The 16,750-nt window shown below is 41.1% G+C and overlaps 1 protein-coding gene across 2 annotated transcripts in view; it reads left to right on the top strand.

Annotated features, from left to right (window-relative positions):
• SMG1 (SMG1 nonsense mediated mRNA decay associated PI3K related kinase) overlaps window positions 1-16,750 on the top strand; it is a 112,643-nt gene that overhangs the window by 82,213 nt on the left and 13,680 nt on the right. For both annotated transcript variants that reach the window (XM_063430323.1, XM_063430322.1), the window contains exons 40-53: window positions 2,400-2,646; window positions 2,893-3,122; window positions 3,396-3,644; window positions 4,304-4,442; window positions 4,553-4,662; window positions 5,041-5,259; window positions 6,570-6,760; window positions 8,473-8,645; window positions 8,955-9,234; window positions 10,013-10,285; window positions 10,484-10,718; window positions 10,860-11,086; window positions 11,930-12,080; window positions 12,679-12,868. In XM_063430323.1, coding sequence (XP_063286393.1) covers window positions 2,400-2,646; window positions 2,893-3,122; window positions 3,396-3,644; window positions 4,304-4,442; window positions 4,553-4,662; window positions 5,041-5,259; window positions 6,570-6,760; window positions 8,473-8,645; window positions 8,955-9,234; window positions 10,013-10,285; window positions 10,484-10,718; window positions 10,860-11,086; window positions 11,930-12,080; window positions 12,679-12,868 — 2,914 coding nt within the window. The remainder of the gene's footprint in view (window positions 1-2,399; window positions 2,647-2,892; window positions 3,123-3,395; window positions 3,645-4,303; window positions 4,443-4,552; window positions 4,663-5,040; window positions 5,260-6,569; window positions 6,761-8,472; window positions 8,646-8,954; window positions 9,235-10,012; window positions 10,286-10,483; window positions 10,719-10,859; window positions 11,087-11,929; window positions 12,081-12,678; window positions 12,869-16,750) is intronic.

Genomic DNA, 16,750 nt, shown 5'->3' with positions numbered 1-16,750 from the left:
CGCGCTGCACTCGTGTACACACACACGCGCTGCACTCGTGTACACACACACACGCGCTGCACTCGTGTACACACACACACGCGCTGCACTCGTGTACACACACACGCGCTGCACTCGTGTACACACACACACACGCGCTGCACTCGTGTACACACACACACACGCGCTGCACTCGTGTACACACACACACACGCGCTGCACTCGTGTACACACACACACGCGCTGCACTCGTGTACACACACACACACGCGCTGTACTCGTGTACACACACACACACGCGCTGCACTCGTGTACACACACGCGCTGCACTCGTACACACACACACACACACGCGCTGCACTCGTACACACACACACACACACGCGCTGCACTCGTACACACACACACACACACACACACACACACACACGCGTTGCACTCGTACACACACACACACGCGCTGCACTCGTATACACACACACACACACACGCTGCACTCGTATACACACACACACACACACACACACACACACGCTGCACTCGTATACACACACACACACACACGCTGCACTCGTATACACACACACACACACACGCTGCACTCGTATACACACACACACACGCTGCACTCGTATACACACACACACACACGCTGCACTCGTATACACACACACGCTGCACTCGTATACACACACACGCTGCACTCGTATACACACACACGCTGCACTCGTATACACACACACGCTGCACTCGTATACACACACACGCTGCACTCGTATACACACACACACGCTGCACTCGTATATACACACACACACACACACACGCTGCACTCGTATATACACACACACACACGCTGCACTCGTATATACACACACACACACGCTGCACTCGTATATACACACACACACACACACGCTGCACTCGTATATACACACACACACACACGCTGCACTCGTATATACACACACACACACACGCTGCACTCGTATATACACACACACACACGCTGCACTCGTATATACACACACACACACACGCTGCACTCGTATATACACACACACACACGCTGCACTCGTATATACACACACACGCTGCACTCGTATATACACACACACGCTGCACTCGTATACACACACACACGCTGCACTCGTATACACACACACACGCTGCACTCGTATACACACACACACGCTGCACTCGTATACACACACACACGCTGCACTCGTATACACACACACACGCTGCACTCGTATACACACACACACGCTGCACTCGTATACACACACACACGCTGCACTTGTATACACACACACACGCTGCACTCGTATACACACACACACGCTGCACTCGTATACACACACACGCTGCACTCGTATACACACACACACACGCTGCACTCGTATACACACACACACACGCTGCACTCGTATACACACACACGCTGCACTCGTATACACACACACGCTGCACTCGTATACACACACACACACACGCTGCACTCGTATACACACACACACACACACACACACACACACACACACACACACACACACACGCTGCACTCGTATACACACACACACACACACACGCTGCACTCGTATACACACACACACACACACACGCTGCACTCGTATACACACACTGTAAATAAATATTCAATTAATATATTTTTTTTAGGATCTAATTTTATTTAGAAATTTACCAGTAGCTGCTGCATTTCCCACCCTAGTCTTATACTCGAGTCAATAAGTTTTCCCAGTTTTTTGGGGTAAAATTAGGGGCCTCGGCTTATATTCGGGTCGGCTTATACTAGAGTATATACGGTAATCATAATTTCACTTCATGTTCCATGTGATGTGCAGAACAAAAACAAAACTTGTCATTGCATGAATATTTGAGGACTGTACTGTATCTCGGCTTAAAGGAAAGTTATAGTGTTAGGGATACAAACCTTTTGCTCCCCTTTTTCCAATGCCCAGACCCCTTTGGTGCTTCTCACCTCTGTTTCCTGCAATGTCATTGAGTAGGCTTGATGTCCTCTAGCAATAATCCAGTCCAATGCCCTCCTAGAGGAGCATCTGGGGACCTGGTGAATATGCTCGGAAAGTGCCATGCGCATCCATTACTTATCATAAGAAAGCATTGAATCCAGTCCTTTCCTGTGAGCTTCCTCATCACAGGACCGTTTTACTCTGTCAGTGCAGTAGAAGCACCTTTTAGTGGCCGTCAGTATACCTCTTGTTTACGCATTGCCCTTTCTGCACAATGGCAATATTTTACCTTTAAAGGTTAAACATACAGGACATTGAGATGAGGTGCTCTGGGTGACTTTAGTGGTCCCTTAATAAACCAAGAAATAGATGTATTTCTTCTTGATTGGGAAGTTGTCTCAATTTATTACTTTTGCCACTGTTTAGGTTATGCTGAGCTTACAGCAGAGAGCTCAGAAGCGTGCCAGTTACCTCTTACGTTTGGAAGAAATCAGTCCCTGCCTTGCTGCAATGACAAACACCGAAATCGCCCTACCAGGAGCAGTGTCAGACAGGGACACAATTACAATTCACAGCGTGGGGAGCACAATAACAATACTGCCGACTAAAACAAAACCCAAAAAATTCATCTTTTTGGGTTCAGATGGAAAAAACTACCCCTATCTCTTTAAAGGTAACTCACTGTCTTTATTTTTCCACTTACTCACTAATTTCAGATTTCTAATTATTTTGGTGTTTTGGCCTTTTAATTGGGGAACTATTAGAATATGCATGCTACAGGACTGCTGTGGTTTTAATGCAGCCTCCGTGCTTTATCTGTAGTTTTCCCTAGTAGGTTAAGAAACTTGTTCACTGTACACGAGTGTTGGATGTGATGACTTTATTAACACTATAACACTTTATTTTTCTTCACTTAAAGGTTTGGAAGACTTGCATCTCGATGAAAGAATTATGCAATTTCTCTCTATTGTAAACACCATGTTTGCAACAATTAATTGCCAGGAGTCTCCCCATTTTCATGCAAGACACTACTCAGTCACACCTCTGGGCACTCGATCTGGGCTCATTCAGTGGGTTGATGGAGCTACCCCTCTCTTTGGCCTTTACAAACGGTGGCAGCAGAGGGAAGCTGCTTTACAAGCACAGAAGGTATAGTTTGGGAATGCCATATTCTAAACCTAAGAAAGCATGATGGGGCTAAATAAACTACATTCCTAATGCAAAAAAACATACAGATTTGAGCCATACCCTTCCATATATGCCAATTTTGTAATCACTGCCTCTGTTAAACACAAAATCTATTTCAAAAAGTACAGTTCTTCACAGAACCTTTTTCTAAAATAGAAATTACTATCCAATAAATATTACATTTATTGGGAAATATGCAGCTTTTGAGTTTTATATACCAATGTTTCCTTGCAGGCTCAAGATTCCTATCAGACTCCCCAAAATCCAGCCATGGTCCCACGTCCCAGCGAGCTGTATTACAGCAAAATTAGCCCTGCCCTTAAGGCAGTAGGGATGAGCTTGGATGTGTCCCGTCGAGATTGGCCTCTTAACGTCATGAAGTCCGTACTGGAAGAACTAATGGAAGCTACACCCCCGAACCTCCTTGCTAAAGAACTATGGTGTTCCTGTGCAACACCTGACGAATGGTGGAGAGTTACACAGGTCTGTTTTGCCGTACCTCGAATATGCCTTATAAAGTTCTTCCATCCTTCCATCCTTGATTGAGGGGGTTTGGGTATTTTTGTATTTAATATTTTTAGGTGATGCTAAAATAAGAGAGGCTCTGTCCAATTTGAGAATTTTATAAAAATAAAATCTTTATGAATTGCTCATATTTGTAATTTCTGGTGGGGGATTTGTTTACTGATGTGTAATAATTTGGATGGGGGCGTCATTCCAATCATGAGTGAAGTCTAAAAATGTTACTCTGATCTGTAAAACCATTATTGATTGAAATTCCAACACAATGAAAACATAATAAAGCAGAATAAACTTCTGCTTTCCACTTATTTACCAACAGCCATGGAAACTGAATTTTATTGCACATTTTATTTTACTGAGATCCGTGGGACCTTACACGGACTTGTTATACTGTTGTGCTCGAATGCAACAGTGGCATAGTTTTCTAGCGGATAAAGACTTCTATCATTTTTTTCCTCCTAAAATACTATAGTATAAGTTTAAATTTTTTTTTTATCTAATCTAAACCACAATTTTACAAAGGTTACGCTAATGTGTTCTAGATGAAGTGCTAAATGTAGACTTTTTATTTACAAACGTTGACATTACAGCTGCTTATTCTTATTTACTTGACTTTGCAGTCCTATGCCAGATCCACAGCTGTGATGTCAATGGTTGGCTACATCATTGGCCTTGGAGATAGACATCTGGATAATGTTCTCATTGACATGACAACTGGTGAAGTCGTCCACATCGATTACAATGTCTGTTTTGAAAAAGGTGAGTTAATCATGTTACCGAGTTTACTTGGTTAAGGGTGGTTCTAGTTGTTGAAGTTTAAAAATATTACTCTAATTTGTGCTTAATAAAATTGCTGTTGGTTTACACAGGAAAGAGTCTCCGGGTACCAGAGAAGGTTCCATTCCGAATGACACAGAATATTGAGAGTGCGCTAGGAGTAACAGGAGTGGAGGGTGTTTTCCGTCTTTCTTGTGAACAGGTAAAGTGCCCACTTGCTTTTAAAGTGTCATTTGTAAAATTTTGTCTCCTGTTCCGTTTTGTGGAAGTATGTGCAAGCACATTTGCTTAGGTAGTAACACAAGTTTTACTAGTCCGAGTAGAGCAGTTACTAGCCACTCAATGTTGGCTCTATGGGCCTATTTTACTTGTCTTCTACAGTTTTCTTACTCCTCACAGGCAAGTGGTCTAGTGAAAGTTTCTGGCTCTGTGAGTGCTAAACTGTAATGTAGATCAGTATATATTGTTGTATGCCTAATGTTTAACACAAAGGTATCGTATACATAATTTTAAAAAGTCAAGTTTTAATAGGCATTAAGTTGCTATAGTGCTCATCTATAATTATTTGTGGTTTATGTAGGTTTTGCACATTATGAGACGAGGCAGAGAGACACTACTAACATTGCTTGAGGCCTTTGTATATGATCCCCTTGTGGACTGGACCGCTGGTGGAGAAGCTGGTTTTGCTGGTGCAGTGTATGGTGGAGGTGGTCAGCAGGCAGAGAACAAACAAAGCAAGCGGGAGATGGAGCGAGAAATCACTCAGAGCCTCTTTTCTTCACGAGTAGCGGAGATAAAGGTAACAAATGATTGTTCAAACTAGGTATCTTGGGATAGTGTGTCAAATGCACAGTGGTCAGAAGCCTCTTTAAAATATGGTAGTATTTAGACCTAGAATCTGGTTTTATGCTTTTGCCAGAATTCTATATATGCTTGGTTATCCAACACAGAGTTCTCCCCAGGACAGTGTCCAGCAGTCCTCAATTATATTGGCTTGTGGGATAAAGTTGCTTGTGGGATAAAGTTGCTGGTGGAAAGGGCCACCTTTCCTTCAATTTTTCCCATACTACAAAATAGGGAGTTTCCTTCTCGTGTTTGTGCAAGATATTGCTGTAACCGAAAACTCTGATATAAACACCTTTATCAAGATTCCTCTTTAGAAAAAAGTGCAACATCTATTTCCTAGCACTATATCAGATATTTCTCATGTCTGGTAGCTGTCAAATTGGCAGTGCATGAAGCCGCACATCCAAAAGTATGGGTAGACCTTACCTATACTACTCATTTTAAACAAGATTTGGGGGAGAAGCAGGAAGGTGGGGGTCTGGGAGAACAGATGAGGTATCACGCACAGTCTCTGTATATGTGGGCCTATGATAATAAATATATAAGATATATGATGTGGTGATGGTAAGTAAAAAAAAAAAAAAAATTTAAAAAAATCATGGTGCTGGGATTCTAAACGTGCAGTGTTTTTGCTGTAATTCCACCTCAGGCTCTATCATTGGGGTTTCGGGCAACCTGATACAAGGGTTCCAGGTGGCTAATGTTGGTTCTGTGCATATTGGAAGTCTGACGTTGGCACGCACAGCATGTTGTGAACGGATCCTGCTCTATTTTAGTAAATGTATTTTACATTTTTTTTTCCTGATGCCATTGTGCAACAGTATGCAACTTCTGAGAACAGTATTTTTGTTGAAGAATCACATCACATATCTTGGCACTCTAGTGAGCCTGTGAGTTTAACTTCTCAATAAGTGCATGCCTGTGTTTTTGTATATGGATATAGAAATATGTATCTTGAAACAGGCCCAAATGGGTTGAAATGTTTGATAGTTTTTATTTTGAATGTAATTCACCTATTTGGATTACTGCTTTATTTCATTCCTGCAAGTTCACTTCATCTCTGGGGATATCGTTCGATACAGGTTGGCATTCAAAGAAGGTTTATCTTGAATACTTGTAAAAGAGTGCCAGACTTTGTTATTATATATATATATATATATATATATATATATATATATATATATATATATATATATATATATATATATATATTTGCATAGATTTGTGTCCTATAGAAACTGACAGTTTATTTTTACTTGCCAGGTGAACTGGTTCAAAAACAAGGATGAAATGCTTAATGTGCTTCCTAAATTGGACACTAGTTTAGAAGAATATCTTAACCTGCATGATGAGCTGACAGAGGTGGAGAAACTGCAAACAAAACTAGTGGAAGAGATGGAGTTCTTGGAAGGAGCCGAAGCCCCAGATCACACATCCCATACACTGCAGCACAGGTTAGACTGCGATCCTGCCCAGAATGAGAACACTTGTCACTTACACAATTGCTTATTTAAATCTGGAGTTTGGAAATGGTTTCAGAGTTGTTGCTTTGCAGTGATTGGTAATGTGTTTTATATTAAAAACTACTTAGTAGTTCTGTGAGATTTAAAGGGCAAAAAAATGCTCAAAAGAGGTATTTAAAGCAAAGCAAGGTACTACTTTAAAGAAAACAGTTCTGGGTTTGGAGACTAGAACGGTCTGTCTCTTGATATGCTCCTCTCAAATTCCTCTGTTAACCTGACAGCTGATATAGGCAGTAGCACCTCTGGGAAAGTTTTCAGTGTGTCTACATTTCGAAGTTCATTGCTTTGCATTGTGACCTGTCCTGTTTGGTGTACAACTTTAAATCACTAGAAGTAAAACAGGCCAAGCAATAGTATATATTCCTGTGAAACACAAACAGTTTCAGTACTATGGTCTAGAGTGGCCTTAAAAATCATCAGAGATTTCAAGGTTATTCCATAGTTATAATCCTGTACCTCTCATTTATGCACTTTGTGATATAATCTGGACATTTCTGTGTATCTTCACATTTTTTTTATCAATATAAAGCCCATTACTGACATTGACATTGCTGAAGTAAACCTAAAGGGACACTATAGTCACCTGAACAACTTCAGCTTAATGAGGTTGTTCAGGTGAGAACTATAGCTCCCTGCAGCCTTTCTCATGTAAACACTGTATTTTCTGAGAAAATACAGTGTTTACATTGAAAGCTAGGAACACCTCCAGTTGCAGTCACTCAGAGTGAACCTGAGGGACTTCTGAGTTGATGGAGGCATAATATGCCTCCATCCACTCAGATCTGCTGAGCACGAGCATCCTGTGATTCAGTATCTCCTCCCACTGCATGCAGACACTGAACTTTCCTCATAGAGATTCATTGATTCAATTCATCTCTATGAGGAGATGCTGATTGGCCAGGGCTGTGTTTGAATCATTCTGGCTCTGCCCCTGATCTGCCTCCTTATCAGTCTCAGCCAATCCTATGGGGAAGCACTGTGATTGGATCAGGCTATCACATGTCAGCAGACTGCTTGTTTTTCCTGAGTCTAACAGCATGCAGATTTACAACTTCTGGCTAAAATACAGTAAGATTTGTACTATGTTTATGGAGGCATGAGGGGCCCAGGAGGGCTAGATGGTTGTGTTAACACTAGAGGGTCAGGAATACATGTAGTTGCACTGGTGACTATAGTGTCCCTTTAAAGTATCACACCCAGGCTGCGCCAAAAAAAAAAAGAAACCCACCCTCTGAAGGTTTTTTTTTTTTTTTTTTTTTTTTTTTTTTTTTTTTAATTTACTGGTAATGTGATATTTTAACCTCTGCACCATCCACAAAGTGGGTGACAATTTCAGCCAACCAAAGTTATCTTGTGTGTTTTAAAGAGAGATGCACATGTGCACGTTAGATTGAGATGTTTTGAAAAGCACTAAGTCTGTTTAGTGCGTGCAAATGCCAAGGTATTTCTCCCCCCCCCCCACCTGTTTCCGTAGTCTGTTTGCACAATTTGGTGGTTTCACAATGCATAGTACGTTGGCTCAGTTGACTTAACATAACCTAATGTAAATATGAATAAACGTTGTCCAGGTGCTCGGAATGACCCTTTAAATGTTGTGTAATAAATTTTTTTTTGTTTGTTTGTTTGTTTGTTTGTTTTTTAAGGTATTCTGAGCACACACAGTTACAGACCCAGCAGAGGGCAGTCCAGGAAGCAATCCAAGTAAAGCTGAATGAATTTGAGCAGTGGATAACGCAGTATCAGGCTGCTTTCAATAGTTTGGAAGCTACTCAACTGGCTGGCCTCCTTCAAGAGATAAGCAGCCAAATGGACTTAGGTATTTCCTTACTAATCTTGTTTTGTTTCAAATATAAATCAAATTAGGCTTTTGGTATTGAGATTTTGATAGGACTATTACTTTTCCCTTAAACATTTATATTACGGGAATCTGTTTCTTACTGGCTGGTGCGTTCCTCTGAAATGACAAAGCCCTGGTGCTAGGAGAGTTAAGGTCGCGTACCTACCTACACAGGGTGAACGGTTATTTCAGATTCCCAAGAGTTTCATTTAATTTCATATGTTTTATTAATTGATACATTTCTGTATTTTTTTTTTTGTCCTGTAACTTATTTAATTTTTTATCAAGGTCCTCCAAGCTATGTACCAGCCACCTCTTTCCTACAAAATGCTGGCCAGGCACACCTCATCACACAATGTGAGCAGTATGAAGGAGAAGTTGGTGCTCTGCTGCAGCAGAGACGTTCCATTTTGCGTGGCTGCCTTGAACATCTACACAACTACGCAACAGTGGCACTTCTATACCCAAAGGCTGTGTTTCTGAAACACAGAATTGACCAATGGAAGACTTGGATGGAAGAGCTTATTTGCAACATGACGGCAGAACACTGCCAGGATATCTGCAGGAAGTGAGTAGTAGATCTGTATAAAGCACCAAACTCATATGTCAGAACTCTGCTAACTTTTACTGCTCTGCTGCTCTTGAATGACTTTTTGTATTTTAAAGATCTAAAAACTTCCAAAGTGTGAAAAAAAAAAAGAAATGTTGGTCTTTTAAAGGAATGGTCAGCTCACATTTGTATGTGATTATAATACTTAATATTTATCAAAGGATAAATCGACTTGTGGTATTTTGGTAGCAAACTTTTTTAGTGTCTTCCATTTGTGAGATGAATTCCATATAGTTCCTGTGTGTCGTTTGTGAGACTGCACTCTTACCTCTGTAACAGTCTTCTGTGTATTGGACACGGGTAGAATTCTGCCTGTATTTAATTCTGAATCCAGCTGCAAGAGGATCAGCGCACTGGTCGAATGTTCACACTTCCAATACATCTATGCATGGTTTTTATTGGAAATGCTTCCTAAAATCTGTGAAGCTCTGTGATCCCAGACTAACTCGCTGCTTCCAGTGATGCACATTATTGTAGCCATAAAATAATGTGCTTTGTAGTTCCCTCTTAAAGGCACAGTACCATTGCACACCTACTCACTTTCATATCCAGATATTCACCCTATCTCAGCCATATTCTAGGCCAGCTCCTGGTATCTGCACACACTATCGGTGTTTATCCAAACATTAGTTTTGGTAGCGTTTACTGATTTAATGTGTACACAGTATTAACCATGTAAGAGCAGCCATTCAGTGCATACATGTTTCTTAATCTCTGTTCACTAATGTTTTTCCAGGTATGAAATGCAGTATGCTCCTCAGCCGCCCCAAACTGTGTGTCAGTTTATCTCTGCAACCGAGCTGGCGCTGCAGCGTTATGCAGCAGATACCAACAATAGACTTTTGAGACAAGTGGAACGGCTTAAACAAGAGGCTGTTTCACTTCCCGCTTGCGAGGACCAGTTGAAAGAAATAGAGCGTTGCATCAAAGTATTCCTCCATGAAAATGGGGAGGAAGGTTCTCTGAGTCTTGCAAGTGTTGTCATCTCGGCTCTGTGCTCTTTGACTAGGTTTGTCCTTCTGCTGGCCTGTGTATACTTATGACTGAAAATATCTTAAATTTAAAGAAACTTCATTCTTGTTTTTTTTTTTTTTTTTTTTATCAGATTTTATATAATTGTTTTTTGCTATTTTGCTTCCTTTAAATACTCAAGTTTATTCTGTATTGTTGAATCTCTAAACACCACCATGCACTTTTTTTCCTGTAGGCGTAATTTAATGATGGAAGGTGCTGCATCCAGCGCTGGCGAGCAGCTGGTGGATCTTACTTCTCGAGATGGAGCCTGGTTTTTAGAGGAGCTCTGCAGCATGAGCGGAAATGTTACATGCCTGGTACAGTTACTGAAACAGTGCCAGCTTGTTCCTCAGGATCTGGATATCCCCAACCCAATGGAGACATCTGAAGCTGTAAATCTAGCTAATGCTGCGTATACCACTCTTCAGGTAAATCTAGCTGGATCTTTAACAAACTACACATGCAAGATTAAAGTCTTACTGCTTTAAAGACAAAACAATTATTTTAGGAAGGTGACACTTTAAAAAAAAAAAAAAAAAAAATACATTTTTTCTCCCCTCTTTTTAAAGGAATTAAACTCAAATTTCCGTCAGATCATTTTTCCTGAAGCTCTTCGCTGTCTAATGAAAGCTGAACATACTTTAGAAAACATGCTTCAAGAGCTGGACAATCTCATTGAGCAAACCACCGATGGTACTTCTCTTCAGGCCCTGATTGACTCTCTTCAAACTTATCTACGCAACATTGGCATGGGAGTGGAAGATGAAAGCAATATCCAATACATTGACATTGCAAGGTACACTTCAATAGTTCCTGTGTTCAATCAGCGCTTTCTGATTGAATACTTTATTACACATGAAGCACTGGCAGTAGATTGGTTACTAGCACCATTGGTTTGAGTAGGAGCTGTGTTTAAAGGAACACTACAGCGTTAGGTATACAAACCTGTATTCCTAATGTTGTAGTGTAATATTACCCATTTATATATCGATGAGATACATTGACTCAGTGCATCTCTGAGCAGTGTTCAGTGTTTCTATGCAGAGCGTGAACACGCTGAACGTCGTACCTACAATCTCTGTGGGGCCAAACCCAGGAAGTCCCTCTAGCGGTGGCCATAGACGGCTGTGTAAATAGTATTTTCTCAGATAAGTCAACGTTTACAATGCTGAGGCTTAAGGGGGTATGCTATTTGTCCCTGAACTACTATATTAAACTGTAGTTGTTTTGGTGTCTATAGTATCCTTTTAAGATCTGATCTGTAATGGGCATTGCATATTTTACAATGCTGGCTTTCTTGCTTTATTTTGTAGCACGGTTCTATTGTATTGTAGCACCGTTCCGTATTAAAAAGAAAGAGGACTTGTGGTGCAATATTGCACAATACCATATGAAAGCTTACTTCCTTCATGCTCTGCTGCTGATTCTGTAATGGAGATAGAGATATATATATATATATATATATCTCTAAATATATATATAACTATTAAGGATGCTCTTCAAACGTATCCACAAATGCACACCACAAATATCAATGTTTTGCATAACTGCCTGATGCCTATAACCGTTTCTGGAGAAGTCCTCCACCATTAATATATTTTAAAAAAAAAAATTGTTTTTCATTTTTTTTCCCCTTCAGATCACTTCACTCACAGTATGGAGATTTAATACAGCCAAGGAATGGATCAGTGGAAGATACTCCAAAAATGTCAGCTGGCCAGATGCTACTCGTTGCTTTTGATGGGATGTTTGCTCAAGTTGAGACTGCATTTGGCTTACTAGTGGAAAAGGTAGAGAATTGGTCAGAGTGATCCTTTTAGAACTATGGCCTTGATTTTTTTTTTTTTTTTTTTTTTTAATAGATTTTTCATTTTTGGGTAAGCTGTTCTAATGATTACAATCTGTTAGAAAAAAAACTTTTCCAATGATTTGTCTTTCAAAATGCCCACAGACTTGGTGATTTCTGTAGATAATTAGTTAATTTGTGATTATTTGAAAATCTTATCCAAAAAATATGAAATCGTGGCCTATGTGACAACCTAATTCAAAGGCCTTCCATTTTTTTTTTGCACAAGTTTTCATTGTTAACTAAATGTGTCATTAGTTGCCTTTGTAGCAAACTTCACTAATAGAAAATGTCTGTTTCTGCCTTTTGTTGAGGTTGAAATCTTGTGACTCAAATATAGTCACAATTAAATTTGTTGATATTGGGGAAAGAGATTGATTTTGAGACTTCTCTGTCCAGTAGTTACGCATACTGGATCTTGGATTCTGGTTAAGATTGCAAAAAATAAGGACATACTTGAACAATGCCTTACGAGGCAAATGCATTTAGTCATGTCATTCTGCTACTTAGAAGTTTGTTCTCCTACATTTTCTTTTTCCTAGTTGAAGATAATGGAGGTGCCACCAGCATGGCGGAAAGTTGATATTATCCGGGAAGCACGCAGTACACAAGTCAACTTCTTTGATAATGATGAACTTAGGAGTGTTTTGGATGAGATATTCTTTTTAAAAAGACTGCAGACTATTCGGGAGTTCTTCAGATTGTGTGGCACATTTTCTCAAACCTTATCTGGTAATGATCATTTTTGTATATTTGTTTATCTGTATATTCACCAGTTTAAAGAAAAAAAGTCTGTCACTTAACTGATTGTCAGAATGATAAATTATTTTAGCATTAACTACCTATTTAAAACAAATAGAGAATAGTTATGAAGAGCAAATTACAGCAAATGTGAAGATTATATTAAATTTGGCTATTTCCGCCCCATAACAAGTTGGTAGAGTATTGTCCTTCATATGTTTATAGTGTGTTATTGCCCCTTTAAGGAGGGTTAGAAGAACACTTCAAACACCTAAAGCACTTTAGCTTTCTGAAGTGCTTTGTGTGAAAGTTGTACTCTTGTTTTTCATTTTGCAAAAATTATAAGTTTCAATAGAAATTAAATACAGATTAAGTAACAGCGCACACAAAATAATACTCTGTTTTACATGGCTACTTAAAATCACCAATGTTGGCAAACAAATATGCAGATTTAGTTACATCATATGGCCATATTGTGTTAAGCCCATCACAGCGTCACAATACCCCAATATTGGTGGGTTCTACACAAATTTTTAAATGGGAGGTTAACATGCTGACTACAATATGTACTGCTTAAAACGTTTTCAGAGACTCTGCTCAAATTTATGCTTTTTTGTGGTCACCTCCAAATGGGCACCTACAGTGGGTGGGTGTGGTGCTCAGCCCAATAGGTATCTGGTCTGCATTCTACACAGAAAAAAAGGGTATTGAGGGGCATGTTTCGGATGTGCATCCAATTCCCCACTTTTCTAAACTAACCCTGTTACATCCCCCGGATGTCAATCAGACAACAAATATTGTGTCTTCCTGGTTTGGTTAGCTCATAGGAGCTAAACTCAAGAGGCAGCAACTGCTCAGAGCACCTACCTTGCAAAGACTTCTCATTGAGCTGCTTTGAGAACTCTTTGATTGAACAACCACAGAAAATATGGTCTGCGTTAAAAAGGGAGGGTTTGCAAAGGGTCTGCAGAGAAGAGATCTACAGTTTTGCAAGCTGTTTTTAGATATACCACTGATGTGGGGTGGGGGGAATGCATAATTAAATGCATGCATTTTTTTTTTATTGCAGGTATGTCTACTAAATACTGATTGTGCTTATTTTTAAAAGCATTTTCTAGGGTTAAAACCCCTTCAGAAGCTTACCTAAATCCAGCGCGATGTCTCTCTGCCCTCAGTCAGGCTCTGCCCTCAGTCAGGCTCTGCCCACACTCCTCCCCCGCCGGCAGGGGAGACCTAATGCGCATGCACGGCAATGGCCATGTGCGTGCATTAGACCTTCCCATAGGAAAGCATTATTCAATGCTTTCCTATGGGGTTTCCGGCTAAGCTGGAGGTCCTCATGCATAGCGTGAGGACGTCCAGTGTCGTTTACACGACCCAAAGTCGTCTAAGAGCTGGAAGTCCCCCTAGTGGCTGTCTAGACAGCCACTAGAGGAGGACCTAAGCCTGCAAGGTAATTATTGCAGTTTATAAAAACGGCAATAATTACACTTGCCGGGTTTAAGGGTCATGGGAGCTGGCACCCAGACTACTTCAATGAGATGAAGTGGTCTGGTTGCCTACAGTGTCACTTTAATGCAATGGAGTGTCTCTCTAAAATAAAATCGGGTTAGCTATATCCTCCACAAGATCTCCAGCTCTGAGATAAAGATAAGCAGCACAGAACAAGCTTATACATTTTAGAAAGAGCAATTGAAAAAAGTAAATGCACATAAACTCTGACAACATAGATAAGAAAGTAAAAATATTTTATGTTGAACACCATTTCAAATGCTAAAAAAAAATCTGTGTATGCATGTGTTTGTGCCATGGTTTTTACATGGTTATTCACAAAAAGTATTACTTTACTGAGAGGGTAGTGGATGCATGGAATAGCCTTCCAGCTGAAGTGATAGCGGTTAACACAGTGAAGGAGTTTAAGCATGCGTGGGATAAGCATAAGGCCATCCTCACTATAAGATAAGGCCAGGGACTAATGAAAGTATTTCGAAAATTAGGCTGACTAGATGGGCTGAATGGTTCTTATCTGCCGTCACATTCTATGTTTCTATAAGTTTGGGCCAAATTAGAAAATTATTCTTTGAATTCCCCTCACTTCTCACTTTAGTGAGTAACCCTGTTAGTTATGTACGCAACTACAAGCCCTGATATGAAGCCACTCATTGTAGAATGCAGTTCTGCTAGTCCTTGAGCAGACAGTAAACCAGTCGATGAGGATGTTAATAAGGTGCTAACCACAGGGTGTGATGCAGCAGGGGAGGGCTGGCAGCCTTAGGCCTGGGGGGCAAAACCAGTCAAGTGGCCCATTGCGCCACAAAATCAGTTCACCATCCATGCCCACCTTTTCCTGGTTTTATAACGGATATTGATGTTATGCTAATCAGTAGCTCTTTGCCATACCCGCTCCTTCATGGCTCTGACTTTCAATGTTGTCAGAGCACAGGCTGAGAATCTCTGAGCCTGTGCTCTGATTCACTAACTGAGCGCCGGAACCACGAGGGAGAGGATATGATCTGACTGCACCTACTGCTGGTGTGTACCAGTGGACCACCAGCGAATCGTTTAAATTAAATATGCTGATGTACCCAACTTGTGAGCTGTGTTGGCCGCCGGGTGCCTCTGTTGTCATGGCACCCTGTGTGACCGCACAGCTTGCCCACCCCAACAGCTGGCCCTGCTGACACACACTGACGTTACTACTTAGACATCCCTCAATATTAATACAGACATCAGAGTAAACACCAAGAAACTGTGGAAACAGAGCTGATCTCCCCCCCCAAATTTATAAAGGTTTGCTTAGAGGATTTATTATAAGATTAAATCATGCCGCCTCCTCTCTCTCTCCCATGCGCTGCTCTGTAGGCTGGGAGGAAGTGAAGAGTAATCACATTCTCCCAGCACAGCGCCACCTGTGGCTGCATGGGGAACAGCTGTTTAATGTAATGCTTGCAGGACGGCCAGCTGCCGCAGAACCTCTTTGTTTCCGTCTCTGCAAAGGGCTCCAGGCACTGCTTGTTGTGAGTGTGAGCCACTGTAAATTGAGGGCAGAGGGCACTTGCACTGCGGTCAAGACGGGTCTGGGCAGGAGGAGAGTGCAGTGCAATCAGTGCACTCCCCTCCTGTGGGTCACCAGTAGACTGGTGCACCTGCCCAGGATCAGAGCCGGTGCAAGGATTTTTGCCGCCCTAGACAAAATAAAAATTTGCCGCCCCCCCCATGTGACATCACAATTCCCCACCCATATGATCTGCCATACGAACTAACACCAGTGCTGCACCAGCTATAGACACCAGAATCACTTCATTAAGCTATAGTGTCCCTTTAATGTGAGGTAAATTATAGATTAGTGTCACTAATAATATACTAGATTGCCTACTTACAATTAGATGAGGATGATGATGGGCTGCAGTTTGGCTCCACTGGTCTGGTGTAGAACAGGATCTCTGGAGGCTGTTTGCAACTGTGGTCACAAAATTCAACGTTCTGGGAGAATTGAAAGCAGCTCCATTTTTTGGGGGCCTCTTACACAGCTCAAGGTCTGGGCCCCAGGGCCTGACGGTGAGTATGCCCATAAGGCCCACTCATAAGTCCACTTATATGTTCCACCCACCCATGAGTTTGCTCACAGGGAGTGGAGTGTGTAGGGGATGTTTTATGTGTTATTGTAGAGGATCTAATATGTGTGCTTATGGTATGTAGTGTATAGGGATACCAGTTTGTGCAGGTGATGCAGTGTGTCTGTGTGTAGTGGAAGCAGTGTGTATTTGTGTATAAGGGATGTATTATGTGTTTCTGGTTGTGTGTAAGGGATGCATTGTGTGAATCTGTGTTTGTATGCATAAGGGATGCAAGGTGTGTGTCTGTATGTGTGTG

The sequence above is a fragment of the Pelobates fuscus genome, chromosome 8 (genome assembly GCF_036172605.1).
Source record: "Pelobates fuscus isolate aPelFus1 chromosome 8, aPelFus1.pri, whole genome shotgun sequence".
NCBI classification, from domain to species: domain Eukaryota; kingdom Metazoa; phylum Chordata; class Amphibia; order Anura; family Pelobatidae; genus Pelobates; species Pelobates fuscus.
The sequence above is the reverse complement of the archived record's forward strand: the minus strand, read 5'-3'. Positions and strand labels throughout refer to the sequence as shown.